Source organism: Callorhinchus milii, unplaced genomic scaffold (genome assembly GCF_018977255.1).
Source record: "Callorhinchus milii isolate IMCB2004 unplaced genomic scaffold, IMCB_Cmil_1.0 Scaffold16, whole genome shotgun sequence".
In the NCBI taxonomy this organism is placed as follows: domain Eukaryota; kingdom Metazoa; phylum Chordata; class Chondrichthyes; order Chimaeriformes; family Callorhinchidae; genus Callorhinchus; species Callorhinchus milii.
This window is the reverse complement of record NW_024704757.1, coordinates 12,653,121-12,679,935: the sequence shown is the minus strand read 5'-3', so window position 1 is coordinate 12,679,935 and position 26,815 is coordinate 12,653,121. Positions and strand designations below refer to the sequence as shown.

The 26,815-nt window shown below is 40.2% G+C and overlaps 2 protein-coding genes across 8 annotated transcripts; both read left to right on the top strand.

Moving 5' to 3' along the window:
- Window positions 1-390: 390 nt before the first annotated feature.
- On the top strand, window positions 391-5,342 carry coq7 (coenzyme Q7 homolog, ubiquinone (yeast)). The gene is made up of 5 exons (XM_007893738.2): window positions 391-690; window positions 3,364-3,478; window positions 3,571-3,710; window positions 4,425-4,493; window positions 5,150-5,342. The coding sequence occupies exons 1-5, from the start codon at window positions 406-408 to the stop codon at window positions 5,225-5,227; spliced, it is 687 nt and encodes a 228-aa protein (XP_007891929.2). The 5' UTR covers window positions 391-405; the 3' UTR covers window positions 5,228-5,342.
- Window positions 5,343-11,120: 5,778 nt separating this feature from the next.
- Window positions 11,121-25,713, top strand: notum2 (notum pectinacetylesterase 2). Of its 7 annotated transcripts, XM_042341209.1 has the most exons (13): window positions 12,514-13,525; window positions 16,622-16,653; window positions 16,756-17,095; window positions 17,399-17,451; window positions 17,993-18,088; window positions 18,254-18,314; window positions 19,120-19,178; window positions 19,268-19,370; window positions 19,913-20,101; window positions 20,703-20,803; window positions 21,301-21,448; window positions 23,205-23,252; window positions 24,057-25,713. In XM_042341209.1, the coding sequence occupies exons 3-13, from the start codon at window positions 16,770-16,772 to the stop codon at window positions 24,358-24,360; spliced, it is 1,488 nt and encodes a 495-aa protein (XP_042197143.1). In that variant the 5' UTR covers window positions 12,514-13,525; window positions 16,622-16,653; window positions 16,756-16,769; the 3' UTR covers window positions 24,361-25,713. The 7 variants fall into 7 exon arrangements, with proteins under 7 accessions (XP_007891927.2, XP_042197143.1, XP_007891925.2 ...); XM_007893736.2 differs by lacking the exons at window positions 12,514-13,525; window positions 16,622-16,653 and adding an exon at window positions 11,121-11,174; XM_007893734.2 differs by lacking the exon at window positions 16,622-16,653.
- The last annotated feature ends 1,102 nt before the right edge of the window (window positions 25,714-26,815 follow it).

The window sequence follows — 26,815 nt, the reverse complement described above, 5'->3', positions numbered from 1 at the left end:
TGGGTCTGATCTTTGCCCATTAAACTTTAGGGACACTTTCATGTGGTCCCTTTATTATGTGTGTGTGTGTGTATATATATATATATAAACAACACACACAAAAGAGATTGGTGCTCAACATCTCCACTTCTGTTTGATAAGCGGCTCTATCAAATGTAAGGATTATTATTATTATTATATAATTATTGCTGTTATTGTTCCTGACTCCAGGACCCACAGGAGCAGCTGCTGACAGGCGCTCGCTGGGTCGAGGGGGTGACGTCACAGTGCGGCGCCCGGGTTGACGTCACAGTGCGGAGCCCGGGGGGGCGACGTCACAATTAGGCGCCCAGAGTGAGAGAAGCCCCCCCCCCACGACCACCACCACCACCTCAGGGCTGTGAGGCCTCCCGCCCGCCCTCGGGGATGCAGAGAGCGGTTTGCGCCCCTCTCGTCGCCGGCCGGAGCGTCGGGCTCGGCCCGCGGTCGCCACAGCGGCACCGGGCGCACGAGCACAGCTGCTGGTACCGAGCCCGGCCCGCGAGGCCTCTCTGCAGCTCCGCCTCGGCCTCCGCGCAGGGCCGCCCCGTCGCCGGGGCGATGCTCGACCGGATCATTCGCGTGGATCAGGCCGGGGAGTTCGGCGCTAACCGTATCTACGCGGGGCAGATGGCTGTGCTGGGCCGCACGGCGGTGGGGCCTGTGATTCAGGTCGGTTCTCGCACTGGGCTTTACAGTTCAAGGTCCTGGTCCTCGCCATAATAATAATAATAATAATAATAATAATCTTTGCATTTGATATAGCGCTTTTCACGTCGGGAGGACGTCCCGAAGCGCTTCACAGAACACACTGTAAAGTGAATTGACTGTATATTTGTGGGCGAACGCGGCAGCCAATTGCGCACAGCAATGTCCCACAAATAGTCGTAGATTGAAAATGACCAATTTATTATTGTTTTTGGTTTTGGAGGGATTATTATTAGGCTCTGTGTGGAGTAAGGAAACTTGCCCAAGGTTTCGCCCTCTGCCTGGAATTGAACTCAGGTCTCTCGCTTGCAAAGCGAGTGCTCTAACCACTGAGCTGCAGGACTCCCACGAGGGCCTTCAAAGCCCTCCATGGCCTCTTCCCCCCCCCCCCACTCCCGACCTCTGACACCTCCTCAGCCCCGACCATCCCTCCCTCTCCTTCCCCTCCCTCCCCCCGCTCAGCGGGCTCCGGTCTGCTCCACGTCCCCCGCCTCGCTCGCTCGCCCCACTATCGGTCCTTCCGCCGCTCTGCTCCACTCCCGTCCCGCAGTCCCTCACCTCACCTCCTTCAAGACCCCGTTCTCGAGACCCTCTTCGACTGTGCTCTTGATCTCCCCGCACCCCCTCCACCCTCCCCAATCCCGACCCCAGCTCAGGTCCGAAACTCAGCGCCTCGGGACGTCCCCTCGACGTGAAAGGCGCTCTGCAAATGTAATGTTGTTGTTGTTTTGACAATAACAACAACTTGGATTTGTATTGTGCCTCTCACTGAAGGTCAGCACCTCCAACGATGTAATAACACTACCCCCAGCGCTGTATTATAAAAATAATAATAACACATTATTATTGTAATACGTAATGCATTTGGGGAGATGATTATTTGGGGAGGACAAGTTTGCAGGGCCATGGGGTTAGGGCAGGGGAGTGGGGTTGATTTGGAAGCTCTTTTAAAAGAGCCGACACAGACACGATGGGCTGAATGACCTCCTTCTGTGCTGTATAATTCTATGATTCTATGGTTTTTATAGCGGCTTATCATGTCTTCAAAGCGCTTCACAGAATATACCTTAAAGTGAATTGACTCTGTTTTGTAGGCGAAACAATAACAACAGCTTGGATTTATATGGTGCCCCTCACTGAAGGTCAGCACCCCCAGCGCTGTATTGAAGGCTCAGCTTAGAACTGTTAAGTTTAAAGTCCCGACGTGGGGCTTGAACCCACAACTTTCTGTCACAAAACACCAACAACAAAATTACATTCGTATAGTGCCTTTCATGCCAAGAAGATGTCCCAAGGCGCTGGACAATCAATGTTTCAGATCTGAGCTGGGGGTTGGGATTGGGGAGGGTGGAGGGCAGGAGGTGATCGAAAGCACAATCGAAGAAGAGGGTCTTCAGACAGGTCATGAAGGAGGCGAGGGAGGTGGCGAGGCGGAGGGACTTCGTGATGGAGTTCCAGAGGGTGAGGGCAGAGTGGCAGAAGGCCGGCCCGCCTGGATTGGGCGAGGATGGGGGTGATAGGGTCGCAGAGCCTGGTGCAGGCTTCAGAGTTCTGGATGATCTGCAGCCTACAGAGGGAGGATTTGGGGAGGCCGACAAGCAGGGAGTTTGCGAAGAATGTGTGTATGAGGGTCCGGAAAGGGTAAGTGCTTCCAAACTGAGCCAGGCCTATTACCTATGTCAAATGTCCCAGAGCGCTTCACAGTGGCGGAGCACATCGCCAAGCCTGGGAGAGATGAGAGGTAACCACTGTTGAATGAAGGTCTTCAGGCGTGATCTGAAGATGGGGAAGGAGGGGGCAAGACGGAGGAAGAGAGTTCCAGAATTTTGGGTCGTAGTGGCTGAAAGTGTGGCTACCGATGATTTAGCTTGGCTTCTACACTGACACTCAGTTTAAAACTGTGGGAAATAATATATTGCCAATATGGCACCATAAAAGATCTGTACTGACACTCATAAAAGCTGAGGTCACAGGACGGTCTAACTTATGCCCCGAAAAATACAACAGAAACTTTTTAACCACCATTGATGAACACGTAAACATATATGTCTAATCTTTTCACATCTAGCATCTGTTATACTCCACTGATTCAGTATGACCACGATTCCAAGTTATCGATTTCCTTCAATCACTTCAATCATCCTTCTATAATAATATTTTTGTGGTGATGGGCAAAAAGTAACTGTGAAAGAATGATTGAAATAAAAAAATTGACAAGTGTTGAAGTACATATATACAACTCGGGTACGGGAGGACCTTGTCTTCATTTGTACACGTTCAAGTGATGTCTAAGATCGGCGTGAATACATAGAATTACATAGAGTGATATAGCACAGACACAGGCCATTCAGCCTATCCAGTGTGTGCCAATGTTTATACTCCACTTGTACCCCCAACCCTCCTAATCCCCTACCCTATATGCTTCTATTCTCTCTCATGTGTGTGAAGAAGTTCCTCCTAAACTGCCCAGTAGAGTGACTACTAGCTTGCTTATCAGAATTGTATTGCCTCTAAGCAGACACCTTTGTCAGCTGGGCAATTGAGACTATGAAAGAAAATAAATGTCACTGTAGGTTTGCCAGATGGTGTATTTTTGCAAAAAAAAATGTATATAATTCATTGATATTCTTACTATAGCGAATGTGGGATCAAGAAAAAGAACATCTGGAGAAATTCAATGAAATGATGATTGATCAAAGGGTTCGACCTACCATTTTAATGCCTTTCTGGAATATTGCAGGGTTTGCGCTAGGTAAGTGCTGGTATAGTTTTAACTGCTGGGTTGCCTGATCCTGTGTAATATATAATCAGTGCAAATTAAAATTTGTTTCTATCTTGGTATAGGTGCTGGAACAGCTCTTTTAGGTAAAGAAGCTGCAATGGCCTGTACAGTAGCAATAGAGGAGAGTATATCACAACATTACAACAATCAGATCAGGACGTTGATGGAAGAAGATTCAGAAAAACACAATGAATTACTTGAAGTAAGTGTGTTACGTGTAGAGTCGGAATTTGTTTCAATTCAGAGACAAAAGGCTTATGTTATTGAAATTATATAAGGGCATGTTAAATGTATTGTGCTATAGTTTTGTTTTGAGTATGTTACTTCAAGACTAGGAAATGTCATGTTACCTATTGTTCAGTGAGTTTATGTCATGAGCTCTTCAGCCGAGTTTGATCCCTAATCTTTCTGGTTAACTGTTCTCAGACAGGGTAACAACAGGGCACTTCACGTGGCTTCAGCATCCCAGGTTAGGGAGGGAGAAATCAGTTCACATCTGCTGGAGGGCAGGTGTGTGAATGTCAGGTGAGGACAGAATTAGGCTCAGGGGGTACTCCTACATTTAGTGGGTTGCTAGAAAAGTATGTACTGTTATAATACCTGGCAGTACTGATCATCGAGGCTCACGACATTTGGGCAAGGTTGCAGAGGTGATTGGTGCCTGTGAAACAACACTCTAGTAGAATTGAGTCAAATGCTTTTTGACAAAATATGGAGAGAAGGAAATTAGTGAATCGAAAAAAGACAGAAAATTCTGATAAATCAGTAGAGGTGTACTGCACCGACATAAGGATTTCTAGTTTTCAGGACTGAGACTACCATTCCACACTAATTAATCAAGAATAGTTTGTTCTTCATAGTTAGTTTTTTTTCTCAAAATGTGCAAATACAATATATAAACATGCCTCCGTTTTAGTTATTAAAGAAGTTCAGAGATGAAGAAATGGAACATCATGATACAGGATTAGAACACGAGGCAGAACTGGTAGGTATAATGGATGGTGATGTTTGGTGTTGTACATTGTAATGGGTTAAATAGCATTCTTCAGCCTCTCTGCCGTACCCTTTGGAACTCCAAACCCACAGTCCCTTCACCTTATATCCTTTAAGGCATGTCTCAAGACCTTCCTCTTCGACCACACTTTCAGCCACCCTCCTACCCACCTTCATCCCAACCCACCCTGTTCTGGTCCAAATCCCTGACTGTCCAGCACCTTGGAATCTCCTCCCGACGTGAAAGGTGCTATACAAATGTAATTTGGATTGTATTGTAGCTGATCTGGTGGCTACACACACTTGTGTACTAATGAACTATGACACAGAGGTGTAGGATATTGGTTCGGTTTCTTTGTGGTGATTATGTGATCTCGGCCAGCGGAGGCCCTGATGCGAGGTCAGCCCCTCTTTCAGGAGAAGAATAAAAAACCTGACCTGACTCAAGTTATTGTAATGCAGATTTAGTGTTTAACTCGAATAGCACTGTAGTCAGCAGTGACACCTGTCAATTCTCTTGACTGATGCAAATGCTGGAAGAATTTTTTTGATGTAAGTGTTTTTGTAAGCTGCAATTGGAATTACATTTTCAGTTAAATAAAAATGCAGTGTGCTGGATACCAATAGCTGGCTTGAATATTTTTTTAGGCACCTGCTTATACAGTACTGAAGACTGCCATACAGATCGGATGCAAGGCTGCTATCTACATGTCTGAACGTATTTAAACCGTTGTCTCTTCATAAAATTGATGGGTTTTCTGAAACCGTGCAATCTGTCGAGTCGAATATGTAAAAAGAATCATTAAAAATATTTTGTCAAAAAAGCAGCGTGCTTTTCTTGCTCTCAAATAATTTTTTTACACCATGCTGGAACATGACAGTCGGGGTCTGAATGCCACAAATAAATAAGCCTTGAGGAGAGAATTGAACAGTGTATATTTTGAAAGACCATTATCTACTCCAAAAAGTTAATGTGAAGATAGGATAACAGCTGAAATGCTGCCATTGTCTTTAGTACTCTTGGCTAAAGTGTGTTATCATTTACTACTTTTAGGAAAGATTTTTTCCCCATATCTTTGTGATGCAAAATTTTCACTAAGGTATTTTAAAGTGGAGGATTTTTAATCATAGATACTAAATAACATGTAACATCTTGCATTCCAAGTTGCTCACATGTCTTATTGCAAGCACCCAGCGAAGATGTTTGAATTATGTTGTGAGTAACATCATTTGTGTTCTCATCATAGCACCCTTGACAAGTAAACGATTTGTTGGTATATGGCAAGCAGTGATATAGTTTACATGATAAAAGATAAACAAAATACTCTAGGTTTTAGATCAGTCTATGTAATATTTGGCAAACGCTAATTTGTCCATTTAAGATATATCAATCTGGTGTCATTTGTTATTTCTCCACCTCTCTATATCAAAACAAATGAAGAAGCCAACTCGTAATCTTATTGCATTTGACTGCAAATGAAAGTTCAAACTTGCTATAAATCACAAAACATTTTGCGGAGGGCATGTAAGCAATCATTCTTAACAAAAACATTGCTGCTATTCATCGAGTAAACCTTGTTCCAAAAATGAAATCACACCTTGGCTTCATTCCAGCCCTGTGCTGTCAATGACTTGGATAGGATGAATCAAAACATGGTTGTACAAGTGGCTTTGATTTTCCTTTGCACTGGAGAACATTTGTAAGCATTGCATGTCTGGCATTGGAATTGCAAAAAGTCATGCATTTTTATGGATCAGAAATCCAGGTGAATAAAGTACTGTAGAGTTTTGCTTTGACCAGAGTTCCATCAAAAATTCCAATGCAGTTAAACTCTGAACAATATTTATTATGTTTTAATCAGACAGTTTGCCAATAGAGTAATAATAATAATCCTTGCATTTGATATAGCTCTTTTCACATCTAGACTTCTCAAAGCGCTTCACAGAATATACTATAAAGTGAATTGACTATATTTTTGGGCAAAATGTCAATTGCGCACAGCAGTGTCTCACAAGCAGTTATGGATTGAGTGACCAAATTATTTTTTTTTGAGGGATTATTATCCTTGGAAAAGTGATCCGCCAATCGACTAACAACCGGGTTCCTACTCACTGCTAGGTGAACAGAGGTATGTGGAGTAAGGAAACTCGCCCAACATTTAGTCTTGCCGGAAATTGAGCCCAGGTCTCTCGCTCGAGAGGCAAGTGCTCTAACCACTGAACTACAGGACTCCCATGTTCACGAGTGGGATTTTATTGAGGTTCCGAAGTTGATTTCATCAGTAAACATAATATCTTAAGTTGTTTGTAAAACATTAAATGTATCTAGGGAGAGAATAATGTTATTCATAACATTGATTGGTGAAAATTAGAAACAGGAGCATTACTACGTAACCCGAGTTTCCAATTTCTGGTTCTAACAATATACTATAATTATGTACACTACTCTATTTAAGATTGTGTTATATAATGACAATTACATGCCTTCTTTGTAATAGGTTTCTCAGATTTACAAGCATTTCCAGTTGCAAACTAATTATAGTACCATTCACCTACAAATACAGTCACCACACTTTACAGTGAATCCTAGTAAAGTTCTTTGAGACTTTTCAGATGTAATAAAGCGCTATAACAAATGCAGGTTCTTTTATTATTCATAGATTAGAACCTCTACAATTGGAACTGTATTCTTAGTACAATAAAAGTACCAAGATGCGTATATTTCTAAAAGCTGTTTTTTTAGTTTAGTAATTTTGTTTCTGGTTGTATCTGGGGGTTTATATATAAATGGGATTATATATCTCAACAGGTGAATTAACGAGATTACATTTTATTGTAAATAGAGTCATCTGTACGTGGAGAAAGGAAAAATTGGAAAGTGACTGGTGGGAGATTGGGAATAGGTTAGATACTCAGCGACTTGATTAAGAGTGGGGCTTGAGGTGAAATCAATAGGAAAGGAGAAAAATATTGTGCAGAAACTCACCCTCAAAATAAAATGAGACCTCTAAGGTAATTCTTGCCAGAATAGGACTTATATCCACTTGTGTTTGGACAGCCTTGCACTTAGTTATGTTTGCTGTATTGAACCCATAATTTGGGGAGTAACATATCTACCTATGTTGCACATACAAGCATGTGTGTTAATACATGAAGAAGGAACTTCTTAGTTTGACACATTAGTTGAATATAGAAATATTATTCCCTGCAATTCCCTACAAAACAAATCACTTAATTTCAAATCAGTTACATTTTGTTAAGTTCCTTTTTTTCGCGAAAGGCATTATGTAAATGAAAGTTGATATTATTAAGATATAAAGACTGACATTGATTTTTAACAATAACAACAATTTGCATTTATATATAGTCCCCTATAGGGCTTTTAATAATTGAGGTAATGCGTATTTTTATATGTGAATGTAGAATGAGACCTGCAATCACTAATGTAATAGTTGGTTATTACTTACCGCTGAGAGCTATTCTAACAGTTTGTGATGATTTAAAAGTGTTGCGTGATTCAACAGTATTGAATCCACTGCTTTCAAGTACAAAAATGCCTTGCATACCAAATAATTCATACGTGACCGGTTCAAACAAGTATGCACCATTAATCTCCTCATGGCTGCCAAGATCTTTAATTCACTTGGACAGTTTGCACCGGCCCATCTTGATCTGGCAAGTAAAGCATCTGTCTCTTTTATAGCTTAGATCGTACAAATAATTCTAATGTTCGATATAACTGGTGAATAAATCGTTCAACTAGTGATGATTTTCCTCCGTTTTTTTCTTTCAAAATGTTGCTCTTTAGCAAGAAAAAATAATTTCAAACCAATATAGTTTGGAGTAGGCTTTTATTAGTTAAAGTTACAACTAGTTTAATTGATGAAAGTTAAAACTATATTTCAATCCAAATATTTTACAATTGCATTGTATGTTAAACAATTCATTTATATAATGTTCTAATTACAATGTATGTCATGAGAGAGTGGATTACGAATGATACTTTACGAAACAAGTCACTCAGCCAGACTTAGGGTACTATGAATTCTGTGGTACTGATCTTAAAATCCATTTAATATTTGTCAACCATCAACTCCTCCAGTTTCTGAGTGCATTTGTCCACTGAGTAACTGAACCGTATAGATCTTTGATTTGATCTTGTCTGTCGATTTGCAATTAGAAGATTTCAGATAAGATTTCGAACCGTTAGTCATTACCAGTGAATCCCAGAGGGGAATGTGTATGTGTGTACTTCATCAGATATAGGACACAGTCGAATAGCTTACAGAAACTCACTGATAAGACTTGCACATCTTGAATTGCCACTTGGACACAGGTACTGAAGGACAAAGAGCGTCTACAGAACTAAACCCCAGCAGAAGGATACAATGCTTTGATTCAATATTAAACTGCATAAAAATTCTCAATACGTCTGGAAAAGAAACTCATTGTAATGCTAAAATGAAATGTGAGCTCTACAGGTTTATTAGTAGATTTCTGGAAATTATTTAATTTTATATGACCTCTTACATTCAGTCAAATGCAAAAAAATTCTTGACAAGTGATGGCAACTATACATAAAATGTAAGCGATAGTCTGTCATGTCAGAAACCATAAATTATTCCTCCAGGATCATCTTTCAGTTGCATGTGAAGACCATCTGCTGATACAAAGGTAAAACTTGGATATGAGGCTCAGCTTACAAAATGCCAGCAAATGCTTCAGCTTTCCCAGCCGCTGGCTTTTGTTATTTAACTTGCATTTGCATTTAACTTAAAATCCAGGAAAGGGGTAGAAGCCGTGAATGTGTACTGTGGCATCCAGTTGTGGTAAAAGTAGTTAAGACTATTGTGTCAAATCGTAAGGGTGTGAACTGGGCTCCAGAGACAATGTAGAGGAAAGCAACAAGGGTAATCGCCTGTGTTAGGGGGATGGGTTTTGAGGACTAATTAGGATTCTAATTAATAATTAGGATTGCGTTCCAGGGGTAATAATCCCTTCGAAGTATACAGTCAATCCACTTTGCAATATATTCAGTGAAGCGCTTTGAGACGCTCTGATAAGGCACTATATCAAATGCAAGGATTATTATTATTTCATCAGCATTGAAGAGAAAATCCTCTGAGAGAAGAGATAAATAAGGTTTTCTTTAAACTGCTGTGGTCTTAATAGCAACGGTGCTTGCAAATATAGTTGGTCTTCACTTCACTTAATGCCACTTTCATCATTTGAATCCAAGTAACAAAAATGGTAAATTTGCTGTACACCAACGTTAGAATGATAAGATCTTAATAAAACAATGGTTCAGTTAATAACTTGTTTGTCATATGGTACCTACTTACTCAGAGGAATAATGATCTGTGATCTCATTCAGTTCTTATATTTCTTAAGGAAAATACCCCCTTTTCCTACTTGTTTGTTTGTTATACATTGATGATTTATCGTTATTGCATGACCACTGTAATGCTCTACCTTTCTGAAAGTTAATGAACTAATGACTATGTTCAGAAACTATTATGAGAGGGTTACACCATTTTTGGACTGCACCTGACAAGGTCAAAACTGTGAACAGCTCAGTGATGAATTAGTGCCTTTGGGAACTTTGGGTGTTTGTACTGATGTGACCGAAGTTGCAGTTGGGTTCAGTCACTTCGCTTTCTGGTTATTGCCTCTGGAAAAGCAGTGTCTGCAATTACGTTGCCTCCAAATGCCTAGCAGTCTTTTGCGGTTAGAGTTTTACCTTGGGACAGCGTAAAAGTATGTTCCTTTTCATAATGCAGAGACAAAGCATTTGGTTTTGTATGCTGATCAGACAGCCACTTGACTCTAAGAGCTTAGAGTTTCTTAACCACGGTATGTGGCTGTGTCTGCTGGCCACATAACCAAAATAAAACAATTAACTGTATCTTGTTTAAGGCTTTAACACAATATTTGGGGGATCAAAAATCAAAGGCAGATTAAACTAAATGCAGCAATTTGGAAGGGGAGTCTATTCAGTTAATGGCAATGCATTGGTGCTATATGCCTGTGGTTTGCTGGAAAAATGCAAAGCACAAGCATTAGGGCTTCGACAATACTCAGGTGCTGATAACTTTATTTCAGTCGGTTATCGTGATGGAATTAGTATTAATTCTAATCCTTATTAATCAATCCGAATTTTAAAAATCGTTCCCTATCGGTTGTAATGTTTCAGAACAACTTTGTAAGAATAGAACATATTGACATTTTCCCACGTAATTCTTTGAATCAGTAACTGAGATTCATTAGCACAGTAAGCTCATTTGACTCTGGCGACCTTCTGTCCTAAATAGACAGCGAAGGAGGTATTATTGTAGCATTGGCTATTTCTAAAGTAAGGTTACACCAAGTGAGCTTTTCTTTTCGAAGTCAGCATACAAAACCAAGAATGGCAAAAGGAAGACATTATTATTTTCGATGGATGGGAACAGCTCATATTGTGTAAAGTTGTTTGTGTCATTTCCAGGACCAATGAAATATTCTGTTTACCAAGTAAAAAAAATAATTGTGCTGCTAACTTTCTTACAGTAATGAGCAAACAATAAGAATGAACAAACCAATGAAGAAAACACTTACTGATCGTAATTTCTTAACCCAGGGTTATACTGTGTACTTATCTCAACATTGGCTTCGGGATTAAGTGACTCAATTAAAGGTCAGTTTAAAGGAGGCCATTCAGCCAATTGTAGCCGTGTTCAAACTACATTAGTTCTGTACTGGAGTTATCCACTGTAATTATTTTTTCTTAAGAAAAGGTCTTGTTTCATTTCTCACTATAGATTTCAAATTGCTGGGACATTATCCTGACAGGCTATCACATTTCAAAGCTAAAACATCTATTGAAATGTTGCAAAACTATTTTGAAATTGAAAACATGAAATCTATTGACTGAGCAAAAAGTCCATCAGGTTGTTAAATTGCACGATAACCTATTTTATATATAATTTCATGATTGTGAATGGCCCATTGCTGTGTGCAAATTGCTGCCACATTTGCCTGCAAATACACGGTCACTACACTTTACAATAATAATAAACCTTGCAATTGAGACGGAGCCTTATCACGTCGTTGAGATGTTTCAAAGTGCTTCACAGGATATACTGTAAAGTGGACTGACTGTATTTTGTGGGCGAAACGCAATACAGTAAAATCCTGTGAAGCGTTTTAAGCTGTTTCGCAATGCGATAAGTCTTATGTCAAAAACAATTCTATTATTTAATTAATAATACGTGATTATCAAACGATATATAAGTAAACTATATTGAGACACAGAATACAGAATATTGATTTAGGAGTTTGTTCCGGATTTCAGGCTATATTTTACTAATTTAAATTTCAGGAGATAATTTTCACATGCTGAAAGAGGTTTCATATTTGTCCTTTTCATGCAACCCTTTACTTTTATGGTGTGTTTTTTTTGCATTCCTGTTGCATTCTACACCGGCCACAAATCTAGCGAATTATTGGCAGTGTCTCCATTTGAAAAGTACCAAAAACAATTTACAACAATTCGTTCATTTCTTAGATACTTGAATCTGTGGAGCACATTGCAAGGAGGTTTTGCAGAAAGACAACTGGCAAGTTTGCGTGCTATCTGAATTCACACTACAGAAAAGTGAAAACTTAATTTATTACATTGTTAAGTATTTCGAGGGGTACAAACTCCATAGTGTCTATTCAGTGCTGTTCGTGTTGGTAATTTTATAGTTGAATACTGGAAGTTGTGAAGATCAAGCTGAGGTTTGGCAGGACTTGAAAGACAACCATGCACTCGTGCAGACGAACACACCAAGTCTGTTTAAAATCTGCCCATCATTTGAAGCACAATAGTAATCTGATTTATTGGTTGTGTAAGGACCATAAAAGCAGATTGATTAGTTTAACCACAAACACAGTATAGCTTTCTGTGCACGCTGCCGATCCTTTAAAAATAGACATATATTGTAGAATAATGACAATAATAATCCTTGCATTTGAAATAGTGTTATTGCATCGTCAAGACGTCTCAAAGCGCTTCACAGGATTATACTGCAACTGGGTGTACTTTGTGAGTGAACTCCCAGTGGAACCAAAGATCCTTGATTCTTATAGCTTTTGCTGGGCATCATCATCTTCTAAGTCAAGTGTGTGTCCAGGGAATGCCATTGCCATTAGCATCGAGTGCCAGTTGATCACTGAGCCAAGGAGAAACGGGAGGTAACTGTAGGTAAGGTCGAAGAAGAAGGTAATCAGGTGCGATCTGAAGTCGGGTGAGGCAGATGGCTTGAGGCAAGAAGTTCCAGGGTTTGGTGGGGATATTGGCTGAAAGCACAGGTGCCAATGGTGGAGCAGAGGGGATGAATTCAGACCAACAAGAGGGTTCGTGATCTTTGGAGTTGTGCAAAATGTCAACAATTTACCCTTAATGAAAATCCTAAGCAAAGTCAGGAAAAAAATTGTTTAGCTTTCAGCCGCGGTCAGTGTCAGCTTATGCTCAGGCAGGCTTCTGTAACTAGTGCACGTACCTTCAATTTGACCGGCAATTTGCAGGTGAGCTAGGTCCAACGCTATTCTTTTTTTTAAATAATACGTTTTTAAAGCATTAAAATGGCCTCAAGTTAACCAGGACACATTCTACGAGCTCTCAAGGAAAGGATTTCAGTGGTGTGTGACACAAGACCATTCAGGTTATTTATAAATCAGCATCTTTAAAAAGTAACCCAGTGACCCTTTTCCACAGCGGCACAGAAAAGCCCAGAAAAGTAACAGTCGGGATGAAGTTTCAGGCACCCCATAGGTTGATGCTGTAGCTTCAGGCATTTGACAAGAATGAAGATTGATGGCTTTGGGGCCTGTGCGTTAGAATCAAAGTGTGACTTGTTCCATTCAGTCATCTTGGAGCAGTTGTTAGCTCAAAGCAGACACTTTTGGGCCATGCTAACAGACAACCAGCTCATCTCAATCGGTTCCCAGTTCTCAAACCAAAAGAAAGGACACATCTCGTATCCTATTTCTTCACCCGCTCAGGTAAAACAGACAGACAGAGAGAGAGAGAGAGAGAGGGGGGGGGGGGGGGGCTTTTGCGCATTTGTATTTTAAAAGGAAGCGTTTTACATTTAGGTAGCACTTTTCCCATCGGGAGGACATATCAAGCCTCTGAAAACGATCAATATTGGATCATATCTTTTCTTTGTCGAGCTCAGGCATTTGAATTAAGGCAAAGTTTGGACAAAAGTTATGAAGTTTGTATAACTCATGTTTCTAATACCCCGCAGTAATAATCCTTGTAATTTGTTATTTTAGCAAAAAACAGAGGGAATAAACCATTGACATAATTCTAACAGTGGGGAGAAATTCACTGTTATTAGCACTAGTTTAACAGAGTTAGTACCTAAGGTATATACAGCTTGAATAATTCTACAGATGTAATTTACCTGGCAATAAGAGATCTGATTCCAAGGGTACGATTGTACATGAGGATTAAGAAAGAATAATTTTGTATGCGGCTGGACAAGAGGAAACGAGGTTCAGGGTTGCAAAGGGCTATTTCAGGACAAATGCCAGAAATTATTTATTTTCCCAGCGGGTAATTATCGACTGGAAGGGAGTTCCAAGAAGGATGGTTGAGGCTAGGAAACTGGACTCATTTATGTAAAAAACACAGTTTGATGCTGTGATGGGAGGATGAGATCAAATGGGCTGAAGGACCTTTATCTGAACCTCTCTTAATAATAATCCTTGCATTTGATTTAGCGCCTTAGCATGTCATTGAAATGTCTCAAAGCGCTTCACAGAACACACTGTAAAGTGAATTGACTGTACTCTTGTGATGTATACTCTTGCTGGATCATTTACTTGTCAAACGCTCCACAGACAAATACCAGAGGCATTACCGGGTTACTGTTCTGCTGAAGATGTAGTTGCTCTTTGTTTCTGTGGGATAAAACTTGCACCGCGATCCGAAGTACAATCTCACCAATGAATTCTGCACTGTCTCAATGCGCCCTCTGATGGCTAGTTTGCTTGTTATGGTTGAAACCGAGAGGAATTTGAGTCTTCTGCAATCACATTCAGCTTTGTGCAAAAGGGAAACATTTAAGATATTTCCTGTGCTGTGTTGATATTTTCTTTTCCAGAGTAATCCTTTCTCCTTGTACAGTGTCTGTGTTGCAGATCTCAGTGCTGAACATTGCTATCGTCCCAGGTTTAGCACTTGTTTCTATTTTAATTCAAACGAAATAAAACTAGCGTTTTTTTTATATTAAGGAGGATCTATTCATAAGTGATACCAAATAGATGACGTAGAAAGAGGGCAAAAAAAAGACCTCAAGTAATTTGACCAGTTATAAAGTTACTGAACCGGAGCAGAATACTGCATTTCTCCAATAGTAAGAATCACATTAAGTTTAAATACATTTCTGCATGTCACTGATCAGGTCATTTGAAGATGAGGGTGGACCTTACCAGTAGTCAGTCTAATTGCTTTAGAGATTAAAGCATCCTTCTGTACTAAGCAGTTGGTTTCATTTTATTCCTCCAGTGACTTAGCTACTTGTCCATTTTAGGTTAGCTTTCTGAACCCACATGAAGTGATTAGTGGGACAGTCACCAAAATCCAATCGCCCTCAAATGCAAATGATTTTGGAGTAAAACCTATTTCAGAGTCAACTATTCCTGGCTTTCCCTTGAAGGCTCTTAACAGGGCAGTAAAACATTCCGAAGAGAAGCACAGATCGAAACAGCACATTTTTTACATGTTTGGAAATGTATCTGTCTCTTAGCTTTCTTTCACTGATGAGGAGCTGAGGAGCTGATACCCTAAATACACTGTCTGATTGACAAGAAGGTCTAATAACTTTAAAACTATGTGCATTGCAAGGTCATTTGGCGACTGCTTATCATCAGTGAGTAATTGCGCTGCATATTAGAAAGGAAAAGAAAAACAATCTATCAGCACAGAAAGATTGCTTGAAGTCCTGGTATGTCATTTCTGATCTCCCTTTTCCTGCACTAACAGAACCTGTCAGTCTTTGATGTTAGCGCGGGGCTTGTTCCAATGATAGACCTTAGCAGTGGCTCAATTAACACACTTGACGAATGTGGCTGTTCCAGTAGCATCGATGAATATTTGGGTTGGAGCATAGCACTCATTGTCTCCTTTAGTGATCAGCGGGTCACCCTACTGCTGTCTGAAAGATATCCAGGGCAGGATTGAATGGATAGTCTTTCTCTTCCGAAAGTCTTCCACTGACATTTATTAGTTCCTTCTGACTCCCCAGGCAGTCGAACTGAAGTCACCGAATCCAAAGGTAAAAGGTATAAAATATATTCTATGAAGCGCTTTGAGACGTCTCAACGACATGATAAATCATGTCTATATCTATATCAAATGCAAGAATTATTTTTTTTTATTATAGCATCTGTTTATTTTGTCACTGGTCTGCTGATAAGCAGCACTGAATTCCTTCATTTACTGCCCTGTTGTGTTAGTCTGTATGTTCTAAATTTTGTCCAGATAGGTGTTTAAGTGGTGTTTTGCTGATTTTTTTATCAATAGAATCTCACCGCGTTGCATTTCCACAAATTGCGAATCTTAAGCCTTACTTTACGACCCTGTTCCTGAATATTAATTCAGGTTTTGGAAAGGATTAGCTTGTGTAGACATTAAATTGGCCAATGAGTTTTCTATAAAGAGTTTCTATCCAGTTATGAGTAAAATGCAAGTTGTCTCAGGAATTTAATAAGGAGAGTAATATATACTTTTTTAAAAAAAAAAGTTGAGCGATACTTTCACTGGCTCTGTTATTTTAAGGATTCTGTGTTTTTAAAAGAAATTATTTCTCCATGAGATTCAAATGAACCAAAGCCTTGATTATCTCGACAAAGGTGAGGTGAGTGGGTGTCATCACCAGCCCTGATTAAAGTGCTCTGAGGCAGCTCCACTGACACTTTACGTCCACAGGAGTGTTATTCCTCCTGCCCCAATCCGCCTCAGAACCCCAGCTCCTTGGCGCCAGCTCAAAGGAATGTTTAGGAAGGAGAAATTCGATCCAGATGCCGACAATATAAAATCAAATTCACATCCGAGTGTGAGCAGAACCAATATTTCTTTCTTTGCCGCAGGTTGGCTTCCAGTACTGACCACCTTTGCAAAGGTAGGTGTTGTTTGAAATCTCTCTTTTTATATATATATATTGTATATATAGCATCAGATCTAACAGTTTCACTGATGGCTGTATGTGCTTTTTATTTTTCAGATCCTATCCCAGCCATGAACCTCTTCATCACTGTGATGTTCTTTGCCTTGCTGGGAGGAGGTTGCACCCAGAACAGGGCAAACCTGAAAGCTGCTGCTAAGAATTCTAACTCAAATAGGAGGAATTCAAACCCGAGCGGGGAGTCTGCGCAGCCAGTCTCTCAAGTGCCGCTTCCTGTCAATGCTACTGCATCCGAAGGCAATGGTGACAATCTGGTGTCTCACGTCAAGACTCTCGCTCAGACCCTCTATCAATGCTCAAAATCGGCGTCCACTGATGACATGAGACTAAACTTCCTGAGAAGCACATCTGTGACATGCAATGATGGCACTCCGGCTGGGTAGGAGATGCTGTACTTTTATTTTGACTTATTTAAAGGAAAATGAGTGAAGTCTCGACCATAACATGAGGTGAAAAAGTCATACATTTCCTGAGGTCGGATCAAAGTTAGCGGCAATTCCTAGTCTAGTAACTGTATTGCCAACAAAGCGTACAGTCAGTTCACTTTACAGTATATTCCGTGATGCGCTTTGAGACATTTCGAAGACGTGATAAGGCGCTGTATCAAATTGAAGGATCATTCATTGTTTGGTTTCTAATATAGTTTACGTTCATGTCCATTCCATCTGTTGCCTGTTTGCAGGTACTATTTAAGGGAGTCGAAAGGAAGCAAGCGGTGGATAATATTTTTAGAAGGTATGTGCCAAACTAACAGGTCCAAGGTCTCTTCACAGGAAGAGCATTCTGTCAATGTTATTTACAACATACCTCGTCAATCACCCACAAAATCAAACATACTAAATTGAAAATAGACCTGAATATCCTAATCCAAAAGCGTCAGCAAGTACAGAATAACGTAGGGAGAATATTAGCTGAATTGGCAGAGGTCATAATAATTCCTTCAAAAAAAATTGATCACTCTATCCATGACTGTTTGTGCACAATTGGCTACCGTGTTCGCCCACAAAATACACAGTCAATTCACTTTACAGTACATCCTGTGAAGCGCTTTGAGACATCTCAAAGACGTGAAAAGCGCTATATCAAATGCAAGGATTATTATTATTATTATTATGCTCTTGTAGGATTACTATTCATGCAGAATTTGAGTTGAAAGCCCAATTTGAAAGAATGTCACTAAAAATAATAAGATAAGGTTCGTCTTAGCAATAGAAAAAAAAACTTTTGATGGTACGAATATATTTGATCTGTGGTTGAATTTGTTTCGCTGCTTTAGGTGGCTGGTGCTGTTACAACAAAGAGAGTTGTGACACAAGATACAGATCAATTCGACGACTCATGAGTTCTTCTGAGTGGCCGCAAGCCCAGAAAGGTAATTAGATGTGGGGGCTTTGGTGAGATGGGTTATGGGGAGATGTTCTAAGAGAAGCCACTGATGTTGACATCTTGTAAAGAGTAATCCACACAGTTACCAAATATCGTCTCTGGGAATAGTTGTGAACTTCCTTGGCTCAACGCTGCTTATTCCTTGTGGCAGGTTCTGGAATTCTGTCATCACAGCCAGAGGAAAACCCACACTGGTGGAATGCCAACACTGTGTAAGCACTTCTCTTCATTTCTTCCAGAGTGTGGTCAAGTAAGATAAACTGGGTGGGTAGAAGCTAAAATGTAAATAGTGACCGGACATTCTTCCTCAATTTTGTAAGTAAAATAGCAGGTCTAAAAAAGGGCAGTTGTTTTGTTTCTCTTTGTTTTCCCTATCCTGATCTTCCCGTGACATCTATTTCTCAGGCCCGAGAGGCTGAGCAGACAATCTACCGGTCTCTTCCAATGGCCTGGTACTTAACAAATTATTCTTCTTCACCCCTCCCCCCCTCCGCCCACTTCTCCATGTCAGTGGGAAGAATTTCACTCCTTGTCTCTGATCGACACTCCTCACTCCCCCACAACTATTTGGGATTATTATTTCTAAACTATTTGCACCTGGAATTCACCATAATAGTAGGAACTGGGTTGGGGTGATGGTCAACCAATAGCACTTGATGAATCGATCTGAACTCGATTACCATTAATGAATTCCTTTGGTAATTGTGTTCTAAGTGACCGCAAGCCGTGCAGACTATCAGCCAATCCCACCTAGCAATGCTTTCTTTTCCTGTCAGTCATTTTGTGATCACAAAACTCTTGCCTGCTCCAAACCTACCTCAACTCATACACAAACCTTTTCGTTTCATTCATCCTTCTGGCACAAAGACAGACCCTCTTTCCCACAATGAGTTTTTGATTCCGGGATTGACTCGCACATCCCTTCCGACATGTTTCATTGCATTTGAAGGTCCGCAGTTTGTTACACGGTTAAAAAAAAATCAAACTGATTATTAATTGCTATGTTCCATGTCTTAGGTTTGTACCTTACTGCTCAAGTGACGTGTGGAGTGGGACTGCACCTCGGTCTCGCCAAGGTACATTGTAGAGAATTTTTGTTGTTTTTTGTTTATGGAGAAAAAATAATCTGCTTTTGGTACATTAATACAAGTTCCTTATTTTCCAGTTGAATATGCATTTATGGGGTCCTTGATTCTCAAGGAAGTGATTAAAGACTTGGTGCCAAAGGGTATTACTTTGGCCAAAGTGGTCATGCTTGCTGGAACCAGGTAAATAAGATTTTTACTTATAAAAATCGTCACTTTGCTTTCCGAGGAAAGATCAGATAAAAGATCAGTTATACTTATCGTGCAAAGCCGTCATTGTTTAACTCCTCCAGTCAGTTTCCATAAAAGACGCAATTAACTACAACAACACATTACATTTGTACAGCGCCTTTCATGTCAGGAGGACGTCCCAAGGCGCTGGACAGTCAGGGATCCGCATCTGAGCTGGTGGTTGGGATCAGGAAGGGTGGAGGGTGGGGAGGATAGGGTTAGGAGGGTGACCTAAGGCTCGGTCGAAGAGAAGGGTCTTGAGACGGGTCTTGAAGCAACCAAGGGAGCGGGCGAGGCGGAGGTACTGTGGGATGGAGTTCGAACGAATCGATTTTCCTTGTGTTAAACACATTCAAATGTCTTATTTAATACTTTGACTCTGATCGTGCCTCGTGGGTCCTCGTCGCAAAAGACTCTTCCAACCATTCTTCCATACTCGAGCCCAAATGATCTTTAAGTATATTGCAGTTCTGAAGCTTGTCGTGTGTTTGCAGTGCTGGTGGGACTGGAGTGCTGCTGAACATTGAGCGAGTGGCCAGTCTGCTGGAACAGCTGGGAGCTGATGTGCAAGTCCGGGGTTTGGTCGACTCAGGCTGGTTCCTCGAAAGCAAACCACAACGGCAGGCTGAATGTGTAGACGTGGCCTCTTGCACTCCTAACGATGTCATTAAAAAGGGGCTCAGGTAAAACCAGAGATTGCAAATGTTATATTATTAAAAGACTAGGAAAGGGAGAATAACATTTCAATGGATTATTTATTAAACTGCATCAGAATACGTCCTGGTCTGTACCCTATGTTATTTTTCTCTTTACGATGAGAATCCTCCTTTTGTTACAGAGAAACTCCCTTCTCTTTTTCGAGTAGTGCCCATGGGATCTCTAAAGTCCACCTGACCAGGCAGACAGGAACTCGGTTTAACGTCTCATCAGAAGGAGATTAATAAAGAGCTGATTGCACATTAAAAGCAATCACACGATTCCTCTGTTCTACACAATGCACCAAAGTTCAGCCCTATTCAAAGTGATGTAGAGTGGGCAGTAGAAACTGGGCATTAAGCACCATATAGCTCCGATGCCTGAGTTAAAATTCCCTCATCAGAGACTGATTAGTTTAGGCTGAGTGTTAGAATTAATCGATACCCGCTTTATTTCTATCTAGGAAAATATTGATTTAAGTCAGGATGAACATGATTCAGTAGACAACTTTATATTGCCTTACGGAAGCAAAGTAACATCTGTTTAGTCTAAGTATTTTCAATGAGCTGATGACGAATTTCTGTGCAGGTTGTGGAATGGCATTATTCCTGAACGATGCAGACAGCAGTTCAGACGTGGAGATGAATGGCAGTGTTTCTTCGGTCATAGGATGTACTCGTCTCTAACGTGTAAATAAAACCATTTTCTTATCAATTTTCTTGAACATTTTCCTCCAACTGCCTTCCTCCTGAAGGCATTTGACTCTTTTTCATTTGCTGGGTTACAGTGCGACTGAGTGACAAACAGACTATTTATCTGTGAGTCTTGACAGCAAGCTATTCAACGTGTGAGGGGATTGGGGAAGAGAGGAAGGGATCTTATCTGAGCCTGATCCTGTGCTCACTCAATGCTCAGCAAGTTCTTTGATAGTGAGCTGGAGTGGGAACCCTGTCTGATTTTCCCTTTCCTGGCCAATGCAACAACTGTTACTCTGACTGAGATCCCAAAACAAAATTACATACGTATAGCGCCTTTCACGCTGGACTCAAAGACTGGGAATCAAACCTAGGCACATCCTGGGCCCATACTAATCAGTCACTCACTGAGTCACTAAAAACTTTTCAAAGCTACATTTACAAACTAATGTGTGCAACAGATAATGCTTAATATTGTTACTTTCTTTCAGCCCCAGTGTTTGTGGTACAGTGGCTGTTTGACGAGGAACAGTTGAAAATTGAGAACATTCAACTGGGAAGCCATTCTCTCACAGAAAGTCAGTGGAACTACATTCAGAATTTGGGCCGAGATCTCAGAAATTCACTGCGTGATGTCTCGTAAGTGCTTAGATATAACATTGCAGCTGAGCACAGGTGGACAATTATGAATACGATAGTGCAGGAGGAATCATATGCCAAGCATAATTATTTTGCATTATTGGGCAACAAACTCAAAGGAATTGGATCAAACTGCAGTGTTGCATCAGCGACGAAATTCAACCAAGATAGAATTGAATAGGAATAATTTTCTCTGGTGGCTCGCTGTTCAAATAAATGCCTCCCAAATGCAAATATAAAGATAATGATTAATCTGTGAGACTCGAGGTTATTGGGGATTCATGGAGCATGCAACAACACGCAGGTAGCACTCACGACCTGCCATATAAATCATGACTGCAGAGTAAAATGCCGAGCAAGCGAAAAAGCATGATGAGGCAAAGACTTTTCGGGGAATGATTATGTTCCTCCTTTGCTCTGTAGCGAAGCATCACAAACGTTCCTTGAGGCAAATATCTCCAGAAACCGGGCAGGTTCTGAATGCAGGAGAGAAGGGTTAGGCATAAAAATCCTGAGATGAGTCACTCCAGTTTGTCCATTTCTTAATTTGAACCCTCAGCAGAGGAAGCTTGGAGATTATAGCGCTGGGAGATAATGTTGATAGCAGCAATGCATAGCGCAGGGCAGCATGCCTCGTTCATTTGAGATTGGTTGACAATGGTGGGAAAGAAGCAAGTCCAGAGAGAGAGAGAGAAAGAGAGGGAAAGAAAGAGAAACATGCTATCAGTTTAAGCTCGATTCAGTCCCAGGTCTCAGAGCTCAAACCACAGAATGCATTTTTTCTGTTAATCTACTGATGCGTTCCCCCACAATAACTGCATTCCAATCTCATGTAGTCATTGAAGCTAATTTGTATAGAAAGCAACGAGAACATATTTTGAATCTTTCGACAACCAACAACAGAAGACTAGTCAAACTGCTCGTGGCTAGAGTCCTGTTCTGAATAGAACAGTGTATTTCTCCAGCACGTGGGAGGCACAATATGTATTTTAAAAGATTGAACCATGCTCCCCACACTATATGGCCACTTTCCATCTTCCATGCCCTGCCTTCTGTGCCAGAAAATATACCTGTTTTAACATCCAAAATTCAATGGCTAGACATTTATGTATTCACATATAGGACTCTGAAGGCCTGAAATTTAATTTAGACTCAGCTGATTACTACTATTTTGCCTTAAAATGTAGGGCGCAGTTTTGACGAAGTTATTCAATCAAGCTTTAATTTGGAAGCAATATTTTTAAGAACTGTGAACAACCACATTAGGACTGAGTTTAAGAGTTTTCCAGTTTTACACAATCAAAAATTTTAAGATCAGATGGTCTTGCAGACTGAGACAAGGCAAAATTGCAGGCCTTGTAACTCCAAGAGTAATAGTCCTTACATTTGATATAGCACCTTATCACGTCATTGAGACGTCTCAAAGCATTTCACAGGATATATTGTAAAGTGGACGGACTGTGTATTTTGTGGGCGAATGCCAATGCCTTAGAAATGTTTATTATGGGGTCTAATGTGCAATAATTTCTAATGGGATTTATTTGTAACAAAACTGAGTGGAGATCTCTTTTGGTAACCTGGTGTACCTCACGTTGAGTTGCGGAAACCCGATCTGAAAGTAAATCTCATCAGAGTGGAGTTCTCTCAAGGAAGAGAGTGACCTACTTCTATTTTCCTTATTGGAAATCGCCACTTATTGGAACTCACTGTGTAATGTATAATTCACACATTATAATTCTAATGATTTCCATTCTAGAGCTGTGTTCGCCCCGGCATGTCTATCCCACACCCTGATCACTAAAAGGTAAGATATTAATATAATTAAGAGGTAAGGTGTTAAGATACTAAAACAAATTTAAAGTTATGATGTAAAGGATTCTAGAATAGTTATTCATCTGCTAAGAATTAACTCGTGTTTATAGGGTTGATATATTTCCCTGTTGGAAATTCTGTCAGAATATAGCTGCACTGTTTTAAAAGTCTTACCTTTAGTAACTCTGTTACTCTGCAGTTTAGTGTTGAACCATAGCTACGTTCAAACTGCGTTTTATAATAAATATACAATTTGTGTTATACATGTAGTATTATGTTACACTAACAAATGCCTCTTATTAAAATGTTCTAAGATCTTACAGAGACTAAATAAAGCTGTACACTATACAATTGTATTGAAATACTTACAGCATTGCCAGAGTTTCTTTGTTCTCAGTGTAACTAGTCTAGGTGGGATAAGGAATAATAAACTACTCCTTTAAATGCCCTCATCAGAAATAGCCAAAGCTCCACTTGTTTCTTTCCCAGTTCAATCTTACCTTGTGTACTAAGAATAATACAACTATCTTGGCGATTTAAGTAATTATAGCTATTTACTGAATGGCACGATTGGATGAAACTGCATCTTGAAAACTCGGAACACAACACCACTCGTCTAAAACAGATACATGTCAACAGCCATGTCAGGGCTCCTTCTATATCAGAACCACCAACCTTCAAAATGGTTTCACTTCAACTTTCTGAATAAAAAGGGTGGAAGCTTTGAACGTGTGCTGGATTCCTAGGATTACAATAATAAATATTGTGCATTGTGTCTTCAACATTTTCCTTGTAGCAACTGGCTGGACTTTCAAGTGCGAGGGATTTCCTTGAATAGAGCGTTACAGTGCTGGGATCGAAGTCTTCAAGAAAACAAGAACTCCAGACCTCCCGCTAGAAACTGCTCCTTCCATTTAATTGATCAGTGCCGCCTGCCACATTGTAACCCCACCTGCCCAGCGCTCCGTGATCCAGTCACAGGTCAGGAAGTGAACATGATTCAGCTTCTGATGAATATGGGCTTCGATGTTCAGAGAATAGCGCAGCAGCTTGGAATGGAGCCCAATCATTTGCTGGGGATGCTTAGTAATGGAGGCTAGAGTCTTAAAACCAATTCCATCTCCTGTGTTTTCTTCTGTGCCATGACGTTTGCAGTGAAAACTATAGATTTCAATTGTCACATTGCTTGGTTAACAAACTGAGATCATTGGATATACTTGCCCTGCTATCAGAGCTAATTCTGGTTTTAGCATTACTGTTTGTTTCCCACTCAGCATTGCTAGAAGCATGATGCCTTTTCTTTACCCCCAACCTTGGGGCCGGTGAGGATAAGGCTTTACGCTTAACGCTTCCACCAAACATCATCCTTGGATCTGCATTTGCACGGTTCGTTAGACACAATCAACAAATTAAACTGTACGCTCATTGGAATTCATGTTTTAATGGACTGAAGAAGTCTGATGCGAGTTAAAGAGTTAACAGCTGATCCCGTCTTATGTTTTCCTTCCATTTGTTTTCTTGTTGTTGCTCAGATTAACTTGCATTCAACCACAGTGAGAATTCTACTGGTTTTATGAGCTGCTAGATGGGTACAATAAAACCGCTTTGCATCTCTGCAGAGCAGTTTGCGTAGTAATGTACCATTTGCTGCTTTGAGATGGGAGAGCCAAGATGCTCACAGAAATACCTGTACCCTGGCCAAAGCATGTTATCAGGGAATATAGAATTTAATTAACATCTGAAATGGTAAGCCTTATATTAAACACAGACTGATTTTTTCTCCCTGAATTGACTCTCTAATAAGAAATCATGAAAATGTAATTGTAATACTAGTGTCTAAATATCATTCAATCAATACCCTACTCTTACCCCATGTCTTGAAGTAATATTCAAGTAACCGGATACAGTATATTCTGTGAAGCGCTTTGAGACGTCTTGAAGACATGATAAGGCGCTATATCAAATGCAAGGATTATTGATGTTATTCCTGGCATCTTATTGTTTTCTTAATGGACGATTTGATTCTGAAGTTAAAAGCCAAAATGAAAGCTAATTGTACAGGCTACTGGGAGCACCATTCTGCATTAGTGCACGTAACGTCTCATTGCAGTAAGTGATTAGAAATATTTTGTTTAAAATAATTTGAAGGCTGATCATTCTGAACGGTGAAGATATTGCCTTAAAAACTGATTATGAAACAAAATATGTGCTAATTAATATACTCATAATAAAAACCTATACTTCGCATTAACATGTATGGTATATTGTAATGTACACTGTTATCAAACAATGTGTTGTGTTGTTTCGAGTGTTTCAATGTGCAACGGTATATTTCTGGTTTCATTTGACTGTAATCAGATGGAGGCATTTATAAAGAGATGTACTCAGAACCTCCTTGTTAACAACCTTGTTTGTTACTTGTTATATGATTTCAAATAAAACTTATTAGTGATTTATTAGTGCTGAATTACCTCAATTTGAGATGAAAATGGATTTTTCTCTTCCTCAGGAAAGCACATCTTAAGATTCCATTACTATCTTAGCAATGTTCTTGTTATTTGAAATTGAGAGTTACAGTTAATTAATCTGTCAAATTAATGCCACAATATTTCTGCAGCGGTTTTACATGATAGAAAAAGAAGTGCGTGGTATCACACAGAAACACACATTTATAGGACATGATTTGTGTGATGTTATGCCTTAAAACAAGGCAGTGTCAAACTCTGTGCAAAACTACTATATGTGATTATAATTAGTCATTCACTACGTGGCTGTTTGTGGGACACCGCTGTGTAGAAATTAGCTGCCATGTTCGCCTACAAATAGAGCTAATACGCTTTACAGTAAAATCCTGTGAAGCGCATTGACACCGCCCGATGACATGATGAGGTGTTATATCAAATGCAAGTATTATTATAAGTGATAAAAGTGCTGCAGTGTGTTTCAGCCCCAATGTCTGGTTCCAAAGAACAGTAAATCTAGCTCTGTACCAAGCCCGATGTCAACCACATCACTAAGGTTCACTCCAAGCTATAGCCTGACGCTTCTCACAGGAAGAAAAAGAGCCATGGGGCTTCATCTCTGAGTGCAACACTGAGACCCTGAGGGAGTAGGCAGCCACCAAACCAACTCAACTACAACTGGTGGGTAGTTTAGTGAAATCAGCGCCCCAAATAAAGGAGAAGAAATTAGTTTGCTCTCAGCTAATTTTGAAAAGAATGGGTTCCTCTTTTCTGCCCGAAGGGTGTCACAAAGAAAGACACGTGCTGTCAATCAATCTTCGCCGCAGCAGCCATGTCAAAATGCTTTCCTTTCTTTCCGCCATTATCTTTTCGCCCAGAGGTGTTCCTAAACCCAATGCGGCATTTGCCAATCAAATCACCTTGGAGCAACGATCAGTTTTAGCGGGTGTTTTGTGGTGATCCCATGATGAGGATATAGAGGTGGAATATCACTGCACTAACTGCACATCCTTGTTTTCACCCAATATTCTGCTTTCTTTAAACCAGAGTAAAAACTCGAACTGAAAATTCCAAATGCCATCAATTGACCTTG

Bases quoted from the DNA above. Each gene is read 5' to 3' on its own strand.
- coq7 (XM_007893738.2), top strand. From the start codon at position 406: ATGCAGAGAGCGGTTTGCGCCCCTCTCGTCGCCGGCCGGAGCGTCGGG. The intron at 3,479-3,570 runs GTAAGTGCTGGT...ATCTTGGTATAG, and splicing joins TATTGCAGGGTTTGCGCTAG to GTGCTGGAACAGCTCTTTTA. The intron at 3,711-4,424 runs GTAAGTGTGTTA...CCTCCGTTTTAG, and splicing joins AACACAATGAATTACTTGAA to TTATTAAAGAAGTTCAGAGA.
- notum2 (XM_042341208.1), top strand. From the start codon at position 16,728: ATGGCTGTATGTGCTTTTTATTTTTCAGATCCTATCCCAGCCATGAAC. The intron at 20,804-21,300 runs GTAAATAAAACC...ACTTTCTTTCAG, and splicing joins GATGTACTCGTCTCTAACGT to CCCCAGTGTTTGTGGTACAG. The intron at 23,253-24,056 runs GTAAGATATTAA...TTTTCCTTGTAG, and splicing joins CACACCCTGATCACTAAAAG to CAACTGGCTGGACTTTCAAG.